The sequence below is a fragment of the Anarhichas minor genome, unplaced genomic scaffold (assembly GCF_050575085.1).
Source record: "Anarhichas minor isolate MPS153535 unplaced genomic scaffold, ASM5057508v1 ptg000055l, whole genome shotgun sequence".
NCBI lineage: Eukaryota > Metazoa > Chordata > Actinopteri > Perciformes > Anarhichadidae > Anarhichas > Anarhichas minor.
In genome coordinates this window covers 753,738-775,401 of record NW_027466501.1, presented here as the reverse complement: position 1 = coordinate 775,401, position 21,664 = coordinate 753,738, and the positions used below count along the sequence as shown (strand labels likewise).

Genomic DNA, 21,664 nt, shown 5'->3' with positions numbered 1-21,664 from the left:
GGTTATAGACTGGGAATTTAAGATTAACAGTATATTTAAGGTTGGGGTTAAGGTGTGGAGAGAGTCGATTGATCTGTAAACCGACGCAAGGAAATTCTACATTGTTTGCACGTAGCCACTGCAAGGCAGGTTTTACCTGGGAGCTATTTAACAGGGCAAAAAAACTGTTGCATAAGCAGGGCCTCAGTTTTATAAACAGGCCCTCAATGTTCCTGAATTCCCCACAGACACATATATCAAGCAGAGATATGTGTTGTTTCATATATTTTTTAGTGAATTAAAGTTTAAAGCCTTTCTACGAGATGGAAACCTTTTTTTCAGTTAGGCGGATCATTGGGCAGCTACTATATTTTCGACAACACAGAGGGGTCCTTCGTTGAGCGCCAGTTTAGATTTTCTCCCTCGCTCCGAGTTGTGGTTGTGGAGACTACAAGAAATGTTTAAGTATTATGTTTTATAAACTATAACTTCTGACTTGTACATTACCAACCTCGCGCGTCATGATGATTATTGGAAAACAAACAACATATTGACAGGTTGGACGTAGTTGTAAACTCCATCAAAGTGGCATTCGAGCTAGAAAAGGACACAAAGCTGTAACACCTGAGGTAAGTTCGCTGTCTCATTTTCTTTGAGGAAACAAACACATAGATGGAAAGTTACATTTTAAATAAAATATTTGATGAACGTTTCATTTTGTTACTCGGTATTCACAACTCCAAATGTCCTTTATGACTCAGTACTACTGATATGGTATACAGCCACTGAGTCAGTAGCTGTATACCATATTAAATGTTTACCTGTCTGACCGTTCAGTTCTACTTTAAAGCTGAGACTGTCTTGGAACAGTTCACTGGAACATTTAAAGTGCTAAAGTTATATTTCAAACTCTTGTTTTTTTTAGAGAGAAAGCAGTCCAGTCATGCAGATGTCTGATTGTTTTCTCAGGTCTACAATTCATGTTATTATAAGAGCTGCCAAAGTAGCCTTTCCTTCACTTCACACAATCATAACTGTCTGCCTTCTTGTAGGTCACCAGCTCATCTGAAATCGGCACCACTACTAACATCTCTAAAATGGACAGTGAGTATCATGGGATTTAAAACACCTTAAAATAGAGCCTCTTAAACAGGTCAAAACATAAGTCAGCTCATGTCTTGTCTGTCCAGGTGAGGATGATCTGGACATGTTGACGGCGCTGCTGGCTGAGAGTGAGGGAGTCGGAGAAGAACGGGGCAGTCAGGAGCAGGCAGACGACTTGGACGGCCTGTTTGACGGCGACAATGATGAGGACGAGTACAAAGAGGGTGTCGAGGAGGAAGGGCCAGATGTGGGGACCGAGGATGCCTTGTCGGATCTCTTCGGGGAGGTGGATGACATTGAAAATGAAGAGAAAGAGGCTAAAAGAAAAGGAAGTGGCGGAGAAGCCTGCGAAAGCCTGGACAGGTCCAAGGAGGATTTACAAGGTGTGTACCGCTGATCTGTCCCCTCTTATCTGCTTCTAGTTGCTGGACAACGTGTGTGTTCACAATCTTTAAATGTCTGCCTTCCTCAGACGAGCTGAGGCGCATGCAGGAGCAGATGCAGCGGTTGCAGCAGCAGCTGGAAGCGAGCCAGAAGGTTTCCCCCTCATCTTCCACTCCAGTCTTGACTGCAGGGAGCTCGGCTGGTCCCAAACCAATGACACCCAAACCGACACCCACTCGACAGCCGACCTCCAAACAGACCAAACCGGCTTCTACCACGCAGAAGGCCAAGACACAAGCAGGTAAACATTTTGTTGTTCGCCAGCCACAGCAGTAGACACATTCTGAAGTCCACTGGCCATGTTTTTACATATAATGTACAGAATAAATTGATAAAGGCACAAACAACAAGAGTTGATTGTTTTTTTTCTTGTCTTCTGACAGCAGCAACATCTTCATCCACTCCAGTCAGAGGAGGAGGTCTGAAGCTCCAGGAGTCCGCTGACTTTTTTGATCAGCTGAACAATTCTGACTCCTTCAAACGCAAGCCCAGGGTAGCTCACCATACCAAACCCAGCACATCGCCAGGTACAACTTATCCTTACGCAGTCCATTGATGAAAACCAGAGTTACTGAGTTTTGTCATTGGAAGTCGGGGTGTTTTTCTGTTAAAGAAAATGCTACTTGTGCATGTATTTGAGTGTATTTTCTTCACTGTTTCCTCATCAGAAGACAGAGGTCCACTGATGGAGATAAAGATTAGCAGCTCCTTCCTGCCAGTAGAGAGCACCAGCAAGGTTTGCAATCCTCTGCGTTCACCTCCAGCTGCATCAACAGGAACGCCCAAACCTTCTTCTCTTCCTCCCATTCCTAAAGATGTGGGTGTTGAGAAATACTCAGGACTGCGGCTCAGGTGAGGACACTGAAGAAATGCTGGCTTTTTCAAATTTACCATCAGCAGCGGAGAGGCCGAATTTGTGTCTCATACACACAAACAAATCCAGTGTTTCCGTCTGAATCTGGGCTCACTTTCATTTCAGAAGACCGCGCGTTTCCTCATGCGAGATGGACCGCAAGATGGCCGACCGCCGTCTGATCCGTCTGTCGCAGCTGCCTGAGCGTTTGGCTCGGGAGAAGCTGGAGGACAGCGACTGGGTGACCTTCGCTGTGCTGGTCAAAAAGGTCACACCACAAAGCAACAGCAGTGTAGGTCTATGCTTAAACCTCCCACCCCTGGTTGTGACCCTGATGTGTAGTTTGCTACAAATCGCACGCTTTTGTCTTCATTTCAAGAAAACTGTATGCTATCATACACAACAATAATACAGAATATTTTTGTTCTCGTGGAGCTCTGCTATTTTGCAATTTATTGTAATTTTGTAAAGTAAGGATACGGCGACATCCCCACCAACCTCCGGTTCTGCCGAGTGAAGCCGATGCGGAAGTGTCTTCAAACTTGCATTCTCTCTAGTGACCAGCAGGGGGCGACTCCTCTGGTTGCTAAAATAAGTCTGGTTGTAGAGAAGTCTATGATAAAATGACTCTACTTCTCTCTTGATTTATTACCTCAGTAAACATTGTAAACATGAGTTTATGGTCTCAATCTCTAGTTGCAAGTCTTCTTCAATACAGCATGATGTTCATTTAGTACATTATGGTCCATTTAGAGTCAAACAGACCATAAAGCAGGGGATGCTTTAGGGCGGGGCTTATGCCGTCTCTACGTCACTCTTCCGCATTCCAAATATGGAAACTTTCATTCACCGGTTGCAAAAAGTCAAGATGGCGACTAGAAAAACAATTGAATTTCTCGTTGCATAGCCTACGATGTCATGTTTTAGATTTTTTTTAATGCTTTTTCTCAAAGATTTAATTTTGCAGGTACTAAAGCCCCTGCAGCATGAGTTGATCATTAAGGCTTTGTTTCAGTCCATAGAGACGCGTCTCTGTTATAGACTTATAGCCAGTGCACTTCATTAACAGGCTCTGTGCTAAATTGGTTTTTGTTGATGCTGCGTACATTTTAAATGTATAGTTTGTGGATTTTGTTTACGTGGGAAATGCCAGAATGTATATTAGATTACAGTTAAAACCGTTGAATAAAATGATTATAAATGATGGCGAGGTGTGTGTGAAGGTACATTTAAGAGCAGTGACACAGAAGCTCACATAAATGTACTGTAGAAAGCATTTAACACAAAATATTTAATGATTGTAATACATTCACTGTAAAATAATACTGTAAAATGCATGCGCCTACTCGGCCGCTGCTATTGCGATATTCACGCTTGTTGACTGAGCGCTTCCTCTCCGCAGGGCAAAACCTTCAGCATCTGGAAACTGAACGACCTCCATAACCTGGAAGTCTTTGTGTCTCTGCTGCTGTTCGGCGAAGTCCACAGAGAGCACTGGAAGACGGAGCCCGGCACCGTCATCGGAGTCCTAAACCCGACCCCCATGAAGCAGAAGGACGGGTATGACGGGGTGAGCTGTGTGTGTGTAATGTACGACCAGAAGAGAGGCCGGCGTTCTGGTGTCAGAAACTGCAGATTCCAGAAAGATAAAACCTCCTTTTGAACGTGTGCAGGTGAGCCTGACGGTGGACAACCCCCAGAAGGTGCTGCTGATGGGCGAAGCTCAGGACTACAGCACCTGCACGGCCATGAAGAAGAACGGAGACCCCTGCTCTCAGCTCGTCAACATGGTGGGTCCATCTTCCCCTGCAAAATGGATCAACCTTACTTTTAGATCCATACTCCCCACCAGGGGTCGGTGTTCCCACCATGTTTTACGGTCTCTGTGTGGCTGTTCGTTCACAGTTTGAGTGCCAGTTCTGCCAGTATCACGTCAAGGCCCAGTACAAGCAGATGAGCGCGAAGAGGGCCGAGCTGCAGTCTGCGTTTTCGGGCAAAGCTCCCAACAAGCTGAAGGGGAAGGGCGGCAACCTGAGAGATCGGCTGTGTCAGGACGGCTTCTACTACGGCGGCGTGTCCTCAGCCGCCTGCGCCTCGTCGCTGTGAGTGATGTCAAACGCTGCGAGCAGGCTAACTGCAACCTCCGTTGCCGGGAACACAGTGGGGAACTGGGTAGAATCTGAGCTGCCCGACATTTTCAGTAACGGGTCTGTGTGTTGCAGAACGGCGTCCAAACCGAACAAACCCGTCCAGAAGACTCTGGACAAGCTGTTTGTGAAAGGCTCTGCTCAGCTCGTCAATCAGGCCAAGAGGCTGGGTAAGCACTGATAGGCTCTTACACACACTCGTATGCGCCAACTTCAAGGCTGTCGGTTAACCTGATTTTGTCTGTTTTGTTTTTGTTTATTTTATTAGCCATGCAGTCCGGTGAAGTTGCGGGTTGTTCAAGTGAATTTAAGAGCCTGTTGTCAGCGCCAACACCCGGAGCTCTGCAGCTGAAGAAGCACTTAATACAGGGCAGCCAATCAGGTACCTGGAAACATCCCTGTGCCTTTTCCTGCTCTAGCTATGAATTAATGACGTATTTATTTTCAAAAGGCAGGTCCATTAATATTGTGGTTTTTCTTTTAGGTTTTTATATCGTTCAGTAGAAGCATTTCTAAAAACTTGACCTGACGTAGGTTTCTGCGTGATGACGCTGCTACATATAAAGTTCATACACGTCCTTCTAGTCGGTCTTTTACATACAGCAACTGGTGGTCAGCGCGCTCCCAGACAGAACAACACCAACGCTGAAGCTAAGCAGCGTACTGCTGTGGACGCAACGTTAGCTTGGATTCTGAAGTCTCACAATAACACAAACAAACCAGCAACTCCTGTGTTCTGTGAGGTAATGTTATAGTTTTTTTGTCAATGGAGTCTGTGGCTTTAGATAACGTCTTAAGCTCCCCGTCAGACAGGGCTGTCTGGAGGCCAGGTTAAGCGGTGAAAATATTCTAGATATAGCGTACGCTTGAGCTTTTCTGCCGCTCGCCTACACAGCTGCTTACTTCGACGTCAGACTGCCCTTTCCTACAGGGAACTGAAGCCATCATCAAGACTCCATTGAATTCAACCTCTCAGAGCACGGGAGTAGACACACAACCCCACTTCAAAATATGTTGCTAATTTGAAGCTCTCTTTTTCAAACAACCATTTCAGACAATCCCCAGTGATATTTATTTCAACTTCACCCCCCCCCCCCCCCCCCCCCCCCCCCCCCACACACACACACACACACACCCTTTTATTAACCTGTTATACATCTTCCGTCTCCAAAGATGCAGCTTCAGCTCCACTTCAGTCCATCTCAGCCTCGGACCTGCTGAAGCAGCAGAAGCAGAGGCAGCGGGAGTTTCTGCAGAACCGGCGGCGGCGGGCTGACGAGATCCAGAAGAAGGTGCCGCAGAGCTCGGCTGGGCCCAGACCCGGGGCGTCGTCCTCGCTGGGCCGGGATGGTCTGACGTCCCCGAAAGCAGCCTCCGAGGTCCCCAAGGCCACGCAAAGCCCCGCGGCCCCCCGCACCCCCACCCTGGGCCGAGGCTTCTCTGACGGCGAGGACATCCTCTTCTTTGAGAACAGCCCGCCACCACCGGCGCCCGCTCTCAGCCTATCAGCCGCCAAGCTGGCTGCTCTGAAGAGGCTGAAAGGCAAAGGGGCGGGGCTTGAAAAGGAAGACCCCAACGCTGTGAAGAGGAAGAGGAGTAACGACGGCGAGATCAGCGCCCGAGTGGAGAAGAATCTCACCTCACCCAATGGTACACAGTGAAGAGCCATCTTAGTTATTGTACTTGGGACCAGCTCACATAAAAAAATCTGAGAGCTCACCAATGAATGTGAAGAAATGTAATCTCTTGATTTGATTAGTAAAATGCAGAATTCTGCATTTCAATTGTATACAAAAGGACTCATTTGTTGCTTGTTATAACTTGCCCTCTTACTTCCTGCGCAGGCGAATCGTCCGGTATTGAGGAAGAGGAACCGGCTCAGAAGAAGAAGCGAGAACAGCTCCTCTACATCCAGTCAGAGGCGTTTCAAAAGATCCTCAACGCCAAATCTCGCCACGACGCTGCACTACAGGCGGTACGACAAGTTGGAACTTAACCATGTGCATCCGTTAGGACTTCTTTTACTTTGCCCGTTTTGAATTCTCGCAATCGTTTCTGCAAATCTATCTGCGTATTATCTACGAGTTAAACACTGTTAAGTGTGTCTGAACTAAAGACTTGTCCTTCTGAATCTCCTCTCTCTCTCTCTCAGGCGGAGTACCAAGTGCAGGAGCGCTACTTCGATCCGCTCGTGAAGAAGGAGCAGATGGAGGAGAAGATGAAGGGCATCAGAGAGATGAAGTGTCGTGCTGTTTCCTGTAAAAAGGTACCGAGTTGAATTCACACCTACTTGGTTCAGATATGTATAAAAACATAAACATTCATGAGATTTCTCTGTCACTCGGTCAGAAGCAGGGAAAGTCATTTTTTCCATCTTCCTTTCCCTCCAGTGTAGTTACACCTACTTCAAGCCGGCAGACCGTTGTGTGGAGGAGAATCATAACCTGCGGTGGCACGATGCCACCAAACGTTTCTTCAAGTGTCCCTGTGGACAGAGAGCCATCGCTCTGGACAGACTGCCGAACAAACACTGCAGGTTAATGTTCGCTTCCCGGAGCTCTTGTCACGTCTCTCTCATAACCTTTCGATACCGTTTCAGTTTAATAACGCGCACGTTCTAACTGATCTTTTACCATTTCAGTAACTGCGGTCTGTTTAAATGGGAGCGCGATGGGATGCTGAAGGTAAGATGTCCCTCTGACTCACAGTTCACCTCTCACGTTGTGAAAGAAAGCAGAGCTGATGTTCCTCTCCACGTTTGTTTTTTTATTGCAGGAGAAAAAGGGACCAAAGATCGCCGGAGAGCTCCTCCAGCCTCGAGGAGAGGAGCACGGCAAGTTCCTCAACAGCATGAAGTGACGGCACCGGCATTTTTAAATCTGTAATTTAAACGTCTCAGTAGCAATTTTGCATTTGTGTGAATTATGATTTTACAGTTGTGTCATTGATTATGGAGATTTGAATGTCTGTGATTTTTATTGAATACACTTTAAATAAGCTGATTAAAGCGATACGTTTCGTGTCTGTTTCTGAGAAGCTGAGCAGATCTGGAAAGTATGGACTAATATTTAATAGAATGACTTATTAGTAACAGCTGTTCTTTTCCTACTATGCTGAAGGGTCTGCTGTGAAAACGGCCCGTCCTTTTTAGATACAACCTCAAACGTAAAACCAACTTCAGCTTTGAGGAATGATAAGAAAATAGTTCCACTTAACGGTTTATTGTATAAGAAGTTCAAACTTAATCAACAGATAATCCAAACTGAGTGACACCATACAGCAATGAGAGCGGACATTTCATTAAGGGTAGGTAACCTTCTACAACACTACCTTTATGCTTTATTTACCAAAAATCTAATGTTAAAGGGAAGAAATCCTGCCTTAAACATGTCAGATAAAGTCTAGCTTTACACCCGAGCTGCACTTGTTTTTCACAGGGACACAACCAGTCCCCTGCATCAGGACACAAACACACTCCATGTGTTATAGTGATGACTGCCGAGGCCAGGTGGCGCTCACACAAGTCTGCGAGCCAACCCGCATGGCCTCCAACAGGAAAGGTCTGAGCTGGGACCACAGTTAAGAGATAAAGTCAGGCTTTGTGATGTGGTCAGTGAGTACGGAGTGACACGCCACGTTGTTTTCAGGGTTTTGTTTGCTGTCATTATCACTGCTGGGCCTTTTTGTCACTCTCTGCCACGATTGCGTCTCCCGTTTCCACTCTGGAATGTGGAATTGGATTCAGCGTGATGACTTCTGCAGCTCACCTCATCTTCTCTTTTATTCCACACTGCCTCCCTCCCTCTGAATACTCCAAATACCAGACAGTGCTAGAGTGAGTTAAGACACATCAGTGGTCTGGGAATCAGGAAACCCACCCTCATAAATTTGTCATTTTGACTTGAAGACAAAGTCAGTTTGTTTTTTGCTAAAATGAAGCTACAATCAATGTCTGTTGTACGAGGTTGATTTATTGCTGCTAATGCCACAGGCTGACATAAAAGGACATTGTGTAGCTTGTATGTACATGTAAAAACAAGCATGCAAAACATAGAGCCTCCATTTAATATAAAGTTGAGCTTATAATACCCAAACTGCACTTTTAATACATCTTACAGTTTGATGTGGAGACATATTGCACAATTTAGGGGTTTTATTTTATTTTAAAAGGAAAGCGTTTGTAGAGAAAGGTAAGAAAAAGATCCGAACATAAGTTTAGCACTGTCTCAAAGTGTCAGGAGCCCCCTGGGGTACAGGTGATGGCAGCGCTGGCTCCGGTGAGAGGGGCCTCCATGCGGCCGTACGCTCAGTGGAACCAGTAGTAGCGAGGTTGGTGGCCGTCGTAGTGATACTCTCGCAGCTGCTCGTTCGTCTCCCTCGATCTCTCGTTTTGCTCTGCGGATAAAGAATTTGTAATTAAAGTGGCTATAATTTTAAAAAAAACAATGTAAATACCAAAGGATCACATGACTACTGGTATGTGACAGGGGTCAGTCGTAGGGGGAATTGTCACCGGACCTTGCACTTCACCTCTGCTTTACAGAGCTTTATAAAATAATTTATAATTCGATTTTCCAGCCAACAACGCCACATACACACATTATCACTGAGAACGCAAACATCCAGGTAGGAGTTATCAGGGATTTCTGTTCCCTATGATATCTCCCACTCTTTGAAACCAACTACAAGGGCGCCAACAAACAACAAACCGCTGACAAAACGGCGGCAAAGCCACCATCGCTGGCAGTTACACCTACATCCAAATTTGAACACTAATTCAATGAATTCAGCTCATGAATGCAGTTTGTTTGAGTCTGGTTTCCACTTGTTAATGACTCGCTACAGATACAAAGACAATGTGTAAATGCAGCATAAAGAGACAACAATGTGACGTAAAAAAACAGAGTTTTGACATTTATGGACCAATAAGCCGGTTTCTACGGAACCTGAGTGTGTTCTGTGGCCTGGTGGAGATCGTTTTGTCCTCCTAAACCACCTCATAAACCACCCAAAACACTGTGTACCTTAAAACCCCACTCTCATCTCTATGTGTTTGCAGTTCTTAGTTTAGAAACCGTCACTGCTACTATATCACACCAGACAGACAGCCGCAAGAACAATTGTCAGCTCGGGGTCGACCACAAATGGACGCTTTCATTTTGGTCTCTCCGCTGTGGTCCAGACTCGTGGGTGCCGAGAGGTTTTTGTTCAAGATCCAAACTCGGCCTTCCCTCGATGCGTTCTCCCTATAGTGAGTCCTCTCGTGACGACTGCCATTCAAGTAAAACAAAGTGATTCTGAGATGCAAATAATGTCAAATGTGTTATTCGTCGTCTGTGGAAGGGGTGAAAATGAGGATTTGACGGAGGGTTATTTTGTCTCTATTCATTTCTGCTTTTGTTTGACATTCAAGCATTACGATGGCTGTACTCTCAATTTGAGGAAAGACGGGGTTGAGAGGAATCCAGGGTCTCACCGTCGCGCTCCTCCTTGATGTAGTTGTCGTACTCGTCCCTTTGCTCCTCGTTGTACTCCCTCCTCCGCTCGTTCAAGGAAAGCCTTACCCTCTGCTCGGCTGTGGGGAGAAGAAAGGAAAGGATACTGATGGATGAGGGTCAGTATGCCACTTTAGTCCAGATTGATATATACATCTCAACAGCTTGACATTACATTCCGTACAAACATTCACGCTCCCAGAGGATGAGCCCTAATGGCCACCTTCCACTCGAGTCTCACCAGCAGCTCAGAGTTTTCACTTGTCCTGTGAAATATCTCAATTTCTCCAATAAGTATTGTAACATTTTGTACAGACATTTATGGTTCAGAGGTGGAAACCTAGTGACCACAGATGATCTACTGATATTTCCTCTAGGGCAGGCATGTCCAAAGTCCGGCCCGCGGGCCAATCACGGCCCGAGGTCAGATTTTATATGGCCCGCACCTTCTGTCTTAAAATGCATTATTTATGGCCCGCCAGCACAGTCAAAACGGAATGAATAAATCATACAAATTCAACATGCAATTCCTCTTTTTACCTCATGGTGGCAGCACCACTCTGTAACTGTCTGGCTGTTTGAAATTGGCTCTGACCCTTGACCTGTCACGTTACGGCAAGTAACAAAAGGAAAGTCGATAATGAGGGCCGCCGCTTCCAGGAGAGGTGGAGATCGCAATACTTTTTTCACCGAAAACCGAAACAACTGTGTCTGCCTAATTAGTCATGAGACTGTTTCCTTGTTTAAGGAATATAATGTAAAGAGACACTACGAGACCAAACATGCTAATGCTACAACAAGCTATCAGAGCGACCGAGCTAGAAAAGTGAAGCAACTCCAAGATAACTTGGCCTCACAGCAGCGGTCCTTTTCACATGAAAACATCATCAAAGTAAGCTACCAAGTGGCCATGGGAATTGCTAAACATGACAAACCTTTTACGGAAGGTGAGTTTATCAAAGACTGTGTTATGAAAATAGCAGAAAACATAATTGCCCCGAGAAGAAGACCGAGTTTGCTAATGTTTGCCTGGCTCGTAACACTGAAGAGCTATCATCAGATACTAAGAGACAACTTGATTTTTTTCGTTAGCCTGTTTCATGCGTGTTGAACTTAAATGTGAGACAACTTTTCATTACCCTCACTAAGTCATATTTAAGATGGTCTTGAGGTGAGAATATTGATCGGTTTCTATGTAATTAGCTTTTAGATGGCTTGTTCTTTGTGTTATCTGACTTTCAAGATGTGAAAGAAAGGCAGAATAGTTGTTGAGATGTGTTCATACATGAATGCTTACATTTGGTTACATTGCTATTTGCTGTCATTGAAAATAAAATGATTAAATAACAATGTATGTATAGGCTACTTGTATTGTTTAAAATAATGTCAGCAGGGACTGTTGGCCCTTGGGCATTTTCACATTATCAAATCTGGCCCTCTTTGAAAAAAGTTTGGACACCCCTGCTCTAGTGCCACCATGAGGTTGACATTTATGGATTTGAGTAGAATCGCTCAACACCTCCTGGAAGCCAAAAAGTAAAAAGTGAAGCCAAAAGTGAAGTGCCTGAAACTTGCATTCTTTCTAATGATCAGCAGGTGGTTGCAAAAAAGAAGTCTGATTGTATGGAAGTCTATGATAAAATGACTACTTCTCTCTTGATTTATTCCCTCAGGGGGGGTTTGATTAATGGCGTTGCTTACTTTGATGAGAATTGAGACCGGACCTGAAATACATCCATGTTATATTTTCTGATTAGCATTAAGCCCGCTAATATTGAACATGGATGCTGATGTTATAGCATGAGACTCACTGTGATTAGAACTTTTATTATGTCCTTTTATCAGAAAAAGAGATCACAAGCTAAAAGAAACTCATAGGAAGTTTTGAAAAAAAAAAAAAAAAAAACTGCACTGAAGTCACACTTGGTTATGCAATCATCCAACATCTGTTGGAAATATTGCATATACCCGATTTAAGGTTTTTTGATTCCTTTTAATAATGGAGCAATGCAGCAAGGGGGGGGGGGGGGGGGGGTTCTATTTTCCTCTTAGACTAAATGAGGTTAAACTGATTATATGAAATCATGAAATTGGCTGACAAACCACAACAGTCTATTCTCAGTATTACCCCGGTACACAACCTGTGCATCACTTTCTGGCAAAATTTTAAAAAAAGTCCTCCCAGCTGCTCGGCTGTCCCCTCAGGTTCTCATGAACCGTCCTGGCAAGGGGACATCAGTGTTTTATTATTGTTCCGAGAATGTGGGCCTGTTAGTGCAGAGCCGAGGCCCCGTTTGGTGCTCTGATGGGCGGGCAGAAGAGAATTCAATTAACATACTTGACTGTAAATACGAGCGCCGCCGTTGTCGGCAGCATATCGACAAGTCCGGCCATTTTTGTGCTTTAAAGGAAGACAGGAATCCTGTTTGGATATGTTGGATGCTAGAGTATGATAATGAGTTCCTGTGTGTTTGCAGCTTTGGCCTAGAACACCTCTCATCCGTGTGTTTGTTCAGTTGGTTTGAAGTGGCAGTGGAAGAATGAGCTTATTGTGCCGAGAAAACTGAGAGAGGGGGAGCCTGCTCCATACTACCCTGTGACTCCTTCAGCGGCCTCCAGTGTGTGTGTGTGTGTCAGATAGAGCTGGTGCTATGTGGAACAACACCTGCTTGAGTTTCCACGACTCTCTTTCTATTTCTCTCCTGAACTTTCGCAGCTTGCAGTCAAAAGCTCAAACCACGTCATCCTCGGAACTACAAACCAATAGGTAGATATCGAAGAACTTGCCTTGCAGCTCGTAGTATCGGGTTGAGCGGCGACTGCGGCGCTTGAAGAAGTTGGAGGCGTCCGACTCGGGCATGAACACTTGCCGCGCTGCGCCTAAAGGTCAGAGGTCAGAAGGCGATGGTCACGCAGGGAGGAAATGTGGAGCGAGGTTTTTTTGAAATCGTTAAGAGGCTTGAAGAAGTGTCACCTTTAGGATCGGCTGCTTTTGAGTCGCCCCGCACCGCCGCGCTTCTCACCACACTGGAAACTGTGCGGAGAAGGAGCAAGGATCATTTCCCGTCTTGGCACCAAAGCATGCATATGGGGCCAATATTGTAACACTACTATTAGCACATGCATGTTGAGATTTGCTAAACTGTATTGCCATCTGTTTGTGCGTTTAAAATTCTGAAAATATATACTCAAAAAGTTGGTGTGAATGGCCTTTTATTAATATTAATGAGCATTTGGCATAAAGAGCTGGAAACTGAGAATTCAGACATGTTCTTATTTCTTTATCCCTATGATAAAGTGGACAATGAAAACCTCATTTATATACGGAATAAACCCCAAACTTCTGTGCAGAAGCACTAGATTATGATTTACATAAAGCTTTCTAGCCCCCTATTTCTTATTTGTACCAGTGTTTGATGTTTGGGCCAAAAATAATTCTAAATTGTCCTCTACAAGTTACTGCACTACAGTTTACAGTTAGAAACCACGTCTCAGAAACAAAGTACATGCAAAGAAATAACATCACACGAGATTATTATTATTACAGGCGGACCTCTGATGTCACCAATAGACCGAAGTTTGCGTTGGCCTTCATTGTCCCTCTACAAGTGACCAATGTGCCAGATTTAAATGGGATTAAAATAGCCACAATCATAATTTCTCATAATGACTGTAAACCGTAAAATGTCTTGTTTGGCTAATCCATCTAACAGTTATCACTTTGATTGACTTAAAACGTTTCAATTCAATTAAACAATCAGCATTATTTTCAATTTTTTTACTTTTACAACTTTACAAGTTGATTCACACTGATCCCCAAATTGCAAATATTAAGCTGAATTTAGAAAATATATGTGGAATCTAAAATCTACTTTGACAGAGTCAAACTCTGATACATACAAAAGAAATCATGCTCAAGCAGACTAACGGACCTCACATATCAGCACTTTATATCCTCAAAACCTTTCTGCTTATCGCCCAAGGATGATGTTTAACCCCCCCAAAAAATACTTTTCCCCCAGTCACCCAGACAAGGTACTCACAGGTGAGGATGAGGAGGGTGGTGAGCAAAGAGAGCACGAAGACTCGAGTCCAGGACATCTTGAGAGAGAAAAGCAAGAACTACAGTGGACTTAACGCACAGTTAGATGAACTGAGCTGAATGATGAGGAAGGTGGGAGAGTGGAAGAGAGTGGGAGGAGAAAGAGGAAGGGAGGGGAAGGAGGCTGCTGGAATACCAGTTGTCCAAAGGAAAAGAAGAGGAGGAAGAAAACAAGGAGTGATGAGGTGAGGTGAGTTTAAAAAAAAGAGGGCAGCAGAATGGAAAACCACAGTATGCGTAAAGTGCCTTTTTTTAAAGAAAGAGGACAAGGACATAAAATAATGTCAAATGTCTCCAGTATGTTTGTTAGCTTGAGATGCATCTCTTTGGCCCAGTGTTCATGAATCTTGTGTCACATGCTGGCAAATTATGGGTGGATGAGCTGACATGAACGAGGACACGTCTCTCGCCACCAGCCGATCAGTTATCCAAGATTCGTCCCGGATGTCTATCGCCCTTTGGTGCCTTTAGGATCAAGTTCAAACAGAACTCACGATAGCGGTCCTTAGACAAAATGTTTTTGTTTTTGTGTATTTGATTAGCATCACGGGTTCAATTTGAGTCCGTCTGCCAAAGTTCACTGTTCAGTTCGACTGTATATTAAAAGGTGCTCGATTCCAAATTCGGAGCATACCTACGATTGAGGGATTGTCTCCACGCGGCTCTCAACATGGCGACGGCCGAGGCGGCAGCTGGCAGCTAACGGTGCCAACAACGGCAACAGTGCTGACGGAGCTAACGCGGCGTTTACCGGAGGGGGAACAGAGGTTATCGCCGTGTGAACGCATTTTGTTTTTCAATGCTCTGAAATTTAGCTCCTTTAAGTGAGGAAAATATCGGTTATTTTGCAGTTTGAAGATTTTTAACAGAATTCTTTTTTCATGTTTTGTTGGCTTTATGACCCTATTGTGCATTGTAACCTTTCCATGGGAATGACGTATACTTCCGCTTGCAGGCAGAGTGTGTGCAGGTAGCATCTTGAAGCTGCAGCGGACCCGTTCATTATCATTCCAGGTATGACTGATCTCAGGTTCTTAGCACTAAGCTGTGGTTAACGCTACACTAGTATAGCTATGGAACTGCAAGCAGAGGAGTTTGGCTTCAAGCGAGAGATGCAAAGTGCACGAGCTGCCATGGATCTTTCCTCTGACTGTGTGTGTGTGATGTTGTAAAATCTGGTATGTGTTTCCTCCGTAGGAAACTGGGCAGAGACGACTGGCCTCTTTGCTCAGGAAAGCGACATCAGATCTGCAGTTTGGGAAAAAATTCACAGTAAATAAGTCTGCAGTTAGAGACTTATTTGCTGCGTGTGCATTTGTACATTTATGTGAATGTGCATGTGTGTTTTTATATGTGTGTTTTTGTGCGGGTGTGCATATATTGCATAGGTGTGTGTAAACACACACAAAAGCACAAGTTTGCTTCTGCTTATTTGGTGTTTGTCCATATCATAGACTGCATGGTTCATATGCATGTGTCAGCTTACCACCTGCTTTAATGCCGACTGCGACAAAGCCTCCACATGTCAGCTCTCCTGCATGTGAATGGATTTCCTGCATTTCTGAATTAAAGAGCTGAGAGCTTCCCGCCGGGTTCGAACAAAGACTCTGTTTAGCTCTCCTGGATCGGGTGTTATTTTGGGCGGGGGGGGGTTCCAGCACGGAGAGCCAGGATATAACCGGGCCTCCGTCTGAAAAACAGCCAAACCCTCATTAAAATGTTAATGAGCAACAGTTTCAGCATCGTAGATCCTTCACTCACTTGTTTCAACATAATCTACATATCACATACATCATAAAGTATTGTATGTGATGTACAAATAAGGTGTTAATGTTTCAAGATGTTATGACATTGGTATTTAATTATGTTGTTGACTTAATAATCGCTTATAATCGTATGAGATGACCGACTGTTATTGAATTACATTACAGGTCAAATTGGCGAGTGTGTGTTTCTGTGTCTGAAGCTTTAAAAGGAAATGAAACCAGGTCTCATTAATAATGAATATAGCTTTCATTTTTATTATGAATGGTATTAAAATATTACATTTGTACACAGGAAGATTGTAGGAAACAAACATTCATTCGCTCATCATCACACGGACATTAACACGTCGATACATTTATAAGGCAGTACTTGGGTCAAGGCCTCTGTTTGTGTTAATTAACGAGAGCTACAATCAACACTGATCACTCGCACATTTCTGCTTGAATACAGCTTTCATTATTCTCTCTCTCTCTCTAAAGCTCGCTCTACCTCTCTGTCACTCACAATATGCTTACTTTTCTTAATCAACATCCCATAAATCATCGTCAACTTCCCTTTCCGTGAAGGATTTGTTGAATTAAACTGCATGTTGTGCTGTAAGACACTGTACAGCACGTAGCAGCAGGTGTGCTCATAACCTTCATTCTGCATGACAGTGTAGTGATTTACTGACTTTTTCTATTGAAATAGTATTTCCCGTTTTTAGAATAACATGGATTACATTCCCAAAATGTTAACGACGAGCCCAAACTCCGCGGCCTCAATTAAATAAACAGGAAGTGATCTAAAGCAAATTAGGGATTGCATCATTAGAAATCTGTTTTTTCTTTACGACAGGAAGCCTTGAAGACGTCCTGTGCTGGTGCGAACGTGCCCCTGTTGCTTCTTATCCGATCACCGTGTCGATCTGTGGTCGGTCGCGCTGCAACGACGTGGCGTTTGCTTCGTGCTTCGCTTTCACAGCGACGTCCTCTCTCCTTGAACCAGGCGGCCTTTGAAAGCCCAGGTGTCCTGTAGCGGGGAAAAAAACGAGTTTACGGGTCAGCTCGACAAAAACAAACCTTCAAAAAAAGAAAAGGGTTTCTTATTAACATGTTATCTATACAACTACATTATGTCCCAAAGATAATCAGCCAGTTTACTGATATATTAATGCTTATTTTTGAGCAAGACACAATGCACGAAGCATGCTTCTATGTTTCTCTTACGATGGGTTCCAAGCTCTCAAATACGTGTTGCTCTGCAAAGGCTAACCGCAAAGTAAATGTAGCATGACAGCTGCTTGTAAACAATAACAAGACACCAGCTAGTATCAGTTGTTATTGCAATTTATGAAGTCGGTTTGCAATTCTGGTGATGTTCAGGTGATGTTCAGGTGGCAGATGGCGGTCGTGCTGCTGCATTGGTTTCCCTAGAATCCATCCCTCTCCTTGTGCCCGGCAGCTGACGGACCACATGGCCCACGCATAGGGGATTGCACTTAATAGATAGCTGGTGCTCTGGCTTTGTTTTCAAATACACGCTGGCATTCTCTCATAAAATCATGTGGTCATGTAGGATTGTGTGTAAACGGTGTGAAATATCTAAAAATCCAGAAGTAATCCAACTGTATCAAGCGCATTCGAGCCTTCTGAATATCAGATTGTGTTGTCGGAGGAAACGTTTTAAACAGATGGATGTCATGTGAATGTAAGCGTCTGACCTTAAATTCAAATCCGTCGTCCAAATCGTACTTCCTGGTTGCGATTTCCTTCACTTCCTTTTCTATGTTTTCCTGCGTGGTTCCTTTCACGTCGATGTAATAGCAGTCAGCGCTGGCGTAGTGGCAGGAGATGGCCTGGACACACACACACAAACAAACACACACGTGTTCACTCACCTTTCCCTTTAAAATGTATAATTTTCATCACATCTGCCGTTATGATTTGCTTTTTGTAGATCACAAAAACAAGAGCGCACACAAAAATCCTCCTGAGCAGAGGCAGTACGGAGCTAGTTTGTCTGAGGTGGATTATGGGTAGCGCGGTACCTTGCGGAAGCCCTGCGTCTGGTTCATGCCGGAGCCGTGGATCAGCAGCGGGTGGAAGAAGACGGTGTCGCCCTTCTCCATCTCCAGGTGCACGCTGGGGAGCGTCGGGTCAAAGTCGCGCACTCCGTGGTACATCTTGTTCACGCCACCCTGAGGACATGCGAGACATTGCACACGTGTGTTCCTTCTGGCGGGCGTTCATGGTGAATGTCACGTGTGTGTGTGTGTGTGTGTGTGTGTGTGTGTGTGTGTGTGTGTGTGTGTGTGTGTGTGTGTGTGTGTGTGTGTGTGTGTGTGTGTGTACCTGTGTACCTCCCACTCTGGGTAGTCGTGCTCTCGCAGCGTGCTGGTGTGCGTTCCCGGCAGGACGACCAGGCAGCCATTCTGCCTGTCCACTCTCTCCATCGCAGTCCAAGAGCAGACGATCCGGTCGGCCGGGCGGAACGGGAAGTAGTGCAGATCCTGATGCATCGGGTGACGAGACGTCTTCTTACCTGAAACAACAGTTGATGTGTTTGACCGAACTGGATGAGGCTTATTAATACGGCAGTTCCCGTGTTGAGGTAAACAAAAAAACAGCTTATTGTGAATACGAATAGCTCCATACCTGCATCAGGAGGTTTGTTGATCAGCATTGTGTGCATGGCCATGATGTTGGGTCCGGTGAAACACTCGACATACTTCAGAATCTGACATGGGAAAGCACATGTTCTTGCCTTAACGGTGTTCAGGTTTTAATTATTTCAAATGTAAGTTATTTTAAAAAAAAGAATACAAATTTGAGAGTTCATTCTGTTGACATATGTTTTTGTTTGTGGAAAATTGGTGCAGTTGGGTTTTTAAACCAACTGCACCAATGTGTGTGTGTGTGTGTGTGTGTGTGTGTGTGTGTGTGTGTGTGTGTGTGTGTGTGTGTGTGTACGTACCTGTGGCAAGGAGCAGTACCGGAACAGTTCAGGATCTTCCTGGAAATCCTGGAGTTTGGAGACCGCTTTCTGATCCGGAACGAACTCGGACTTAACGATTGCCACGTCCCGCATCACCACCATTCCGGGAACCTTGACTTCCTGTCGACAGACCCGTTCAAACTCCTTCCTGAGGAACACACATGGATCACATTCATCACCTGACAAAACATCTGCAGGTCTATAATAAACATACCTATTTATTCACTGTGGAGTCATGGATCGATATTGTACATGTCAGTAAGATATACAATATCCTTGGAGACGCGTCATAGTGAGTTTGCTGTTCTCAATAATGGGTTTAATTGTATTTTGTAGGTTTTATAGTTCCACTGCTATATAAGGCCTCTATTGTTTCTTCTTTGTGGTTGGCAGAGTCTCTGATGCTCACCTGAACTTGTCGATGTCCTCTTCAGACACCAGATTCTTGATGAGGATGAAGCCATTTTCCTCAAAGAAGAGTCGCTGTTCTGGGGTCAGCAGGTCGGTATTGTCGGTGTATCTGCCCAGAGAAAGGGATAACAAACATCCATATCAACATCTGTGTTATGGAAGGTTCCTATAAACCGGTAATGACTGATAGACCATGTTTATGTGAACGTTGCATTCAAGTCATATTGGATTTACAGTAATTTACAGTTGTTGGCTTAGCTACTTACTAACATGGGACATGAACTGCCACTAAATTATCTTTTTTTTTTTTAAGTAGGGTTTGTTTAGTCGTTGTCTTATGAACACGTGAAACTAAATGCACCACCTGCTGCTACACGCAGATAAAGTGGAGAAACTGTGTCAGAGGTGAATGATAAACATGCATTGTATAACTTGTGACCTTAAGCCTGATTCAACCGGCCTGCGTGTCCCTACCTCAGTCTCTGTGGGGAGCTGTAGCTGAAGCTTTGAGCTGAGGTCGGTGCGGCTCTCTGCAGAAAACAGGTCAAGGAAACGACAGTGTGGAAAGTCAAAGAAATAGAAAAGCCTTCGACGTATATAACTGAACGTATTAATTAAAGATAAAAACACTCACGCTTTACAAACGACCCTAAACAGACATGCTAACGTTAGCTTTCCTGAGTTATTTTAAGCTAACGTTGTATTGTCTCCGCTACGTTAGATAGACGTATAAAGACAATGCCGGAGCCTAACGTAACTGTAGTGGCCATTTGTCGACTTCATCCAACTTAAACAAACAATACTCAAACGCCACTGATGCACCGTGGTCGGTATTTTTACGCAGCCAGAAGAGAGTGGATTGTCCATGCAGGATTCCGATTTTTGTGTTTATTGAATAAAGCAAACAAACGAACTAACAAAACTCGTGTCGTGCTGTCTCTCCTGTGATGTGATATGCTGGTAAAAACTATACGCCCGGTGCATGCTGGTCCTATCCTTCTACTCGTATATATAGCAACAGGTGCCCACAGTAATTACCCAAAAAACAATATAACTAAACAAATTACTATTAAAGAGAAAAATAATCTTAATATATAAAACATCTACAATAATTAAACAATACTACTTATAAATGAAATAACAAAATACAATATCAAATAACAGAACACGCTGGAGAGATTACATCTCCCAGCTGGCCTGGGAACGCCTCGGGATCCCCCAGAATGAGCTGGAACATGTTGCCGGTGAGAGGGAGGTCTGGGTCGGCCTGCTTGCCCTGCTGCCACCGCGACCCGACCCCGGATAAGCGGTGGAAAATGGATGGATGGATGGATGGATGGAATATCAAATAAATAGCTCCAACATTAACTGTTAGAGATATATTTCCAAACTCTTAAATCTAGTAGGCAGTAAATGCCTCCTGTATTGATCCTCATGTTACTCTAGGCCTGCAGTCGACCGAGGGACCCCGGGCTAGCCCACCAGAGCTGTCCGCTAACCGCTCCCGGTGATCCAAACATATAAACAAAGCATGAACCAAAAAGGATACAATCGTGGCAGGTGGTCGATCAAGATGACTGATCAGCAGCCTGAGTCTTTCCGCAGCCCGAGACATGTTCCAGTCAGGTAGTCTCCCGGTGTGATCCAGATAAACAACACCGATGACAGGAGAGAGCGGGTCTGACTGGGGCAAAGAGCAGAGTGACGACAGCACTCACACGTACACTTCAGACAGCTGTTCATACAGCTGTGTACAAGCAACTCAAGAATACAATGTGTCCGTGCCTCCAGCTGCACAAAGGAAATGTCATCGACCTCCATTGTAATTGTAATTGTTTGACAGGAGAAGATTTAGAGATAGATATCTCAAAACCTGCTCTAATAATTAAAAATATATATATATGTCCCAGAGAGGTTAAATGTCAATATACGTTTTTGTGATTTAGGTAAGCTAACTCTTTAAACATATATTATATTGTGAGATATTAGCACTGTAAATCCCTGCAGGACAGTAACACCAAAAATAGGATTGGATTAATTGTCGCCGCTGCAGCTTTTGTCCAGCAGGCGGCGCCAAATAACCAGAAATAAAGCCTAACGCGCGTTATGTTTATGGTTGTCTGTCCAATTTATGTCCGATGTCCCATTTTTCTGTTTCTGTTTTTCACTCAGATGATGGCTATTGATATTAATATTCATCCTTTCAAATCAATTAATTAACCCAATCATTGAAGGAAGAAGGAGAAATGAATTATTCACTACATCACACAAACATCTTTTCAACTTTAAATGAATTTCCTGAATATGTATTTCGTTGTAAATCTTTTTACATACAGTCCACGGTCAATTTTAGAATGTTGTTGTAAATGGACAGCCTGTAAACCAC

General features: G+C 44.3%; 3 protein-coding genes across 3 annotated transcripts; 1 reads left to right on the top strand and 2 right to left on the bottom strand.

Moving 5' to 3' along the window:
- Window positions 1-430: 430 nt before the first annotated feature.
- On the top strand, window positions 431-7,538 carry mcm10 (minichromosome maintenance 10 replication initiation factor). The gene is made up of 18 exons (XM_076076097.1): window positions 431-608; window positions 1,032-1,083; window positions 1,170-1,466; window positions 1,556-1,768; window positions 1,911-2,054; window positions 2,196-2,379; window positions 2,507-2,672; window positions 3,783-3,950; window positions 4,054-4,170; window positions 4,286-4,482; window positions 4,603-4,697; window positions 4,796-4,909; window positions 5,701-6,177; window positions 6,372-6,502; window positions 6,680-6,793; window positions 6,918-7,063; window positions 7,169-7,211; window positions 7,303-7,538. The coding sequence occupies exons 2-18, from the start codon at window positions 1,077-1,079 to the stop codon at window positions 7,384-7,386; spliced, it is 2,697 nt and encodes an 898-aa protein (XP_075932212.1). The 5' UTR covers window positions 431-608; window positions 1,032-1,076; the 3' UTR covers window positions 7,387-7,538.
- Window positions 7,539-8,833: 1,295 nt separating this feature from the next.
- ucmaa (upper zone of growth plate and cartilage matrix associated a) lies at window positions 8,834-14,158 on the bottom strand. The gene is made up of 5 exons (XM_076076299.1): window positions 14,066-14,158; window positions 12,997-13,056; window positions 12,810-12,902; window positions 10,004-10,102; window positions 8,834-8,922 (listed from the first exon to the last, which is right to left on the bottom strand). The coding sequence occupies exons 1-5, from the start codon at window positions 14,121-14,123 to the stop codon at window positions 8,834-8,836; spliced, it is 399 nt and encodes a 132-aa protein (XP_075932414.1). The 5' UTR covers window positions 14,124-14,158.
- Window positions 14,159-16,128: 1,970 nt separating this feature from the next.
- On the bottom strand, window positions 16,129-20,893 carry phyh (phytanoyl-CoA 2-hydroxylase). Its single transcript, XM_076076077.1, has 9 exons — window positions 20,816-20,893; window positions 19,753-19,808; window positions 19,277-19,387; window positions 18,847-19,015; window positions 18,528-18,609; window positions 18,233-18,414; window positions 17,921-18,070; window positions 17,594-17,728; window positions 16,129-16,902 (listed from the first exon to the last, which is right to left on the bottom strand). The coding sequence occupies exons 1-9, from the start codon at window positions 20,891-20,893 to the stop codon at window positions 16,849-16,851; spliced, it is 1,017 nt and encodes a 338-aa protein (XP_075932192.1). The 3' UTR covers window positions 16,129-16,848.
- Between the last annotated feature and the right edge of the window lie 771 nt (window positions 20,894-21,664).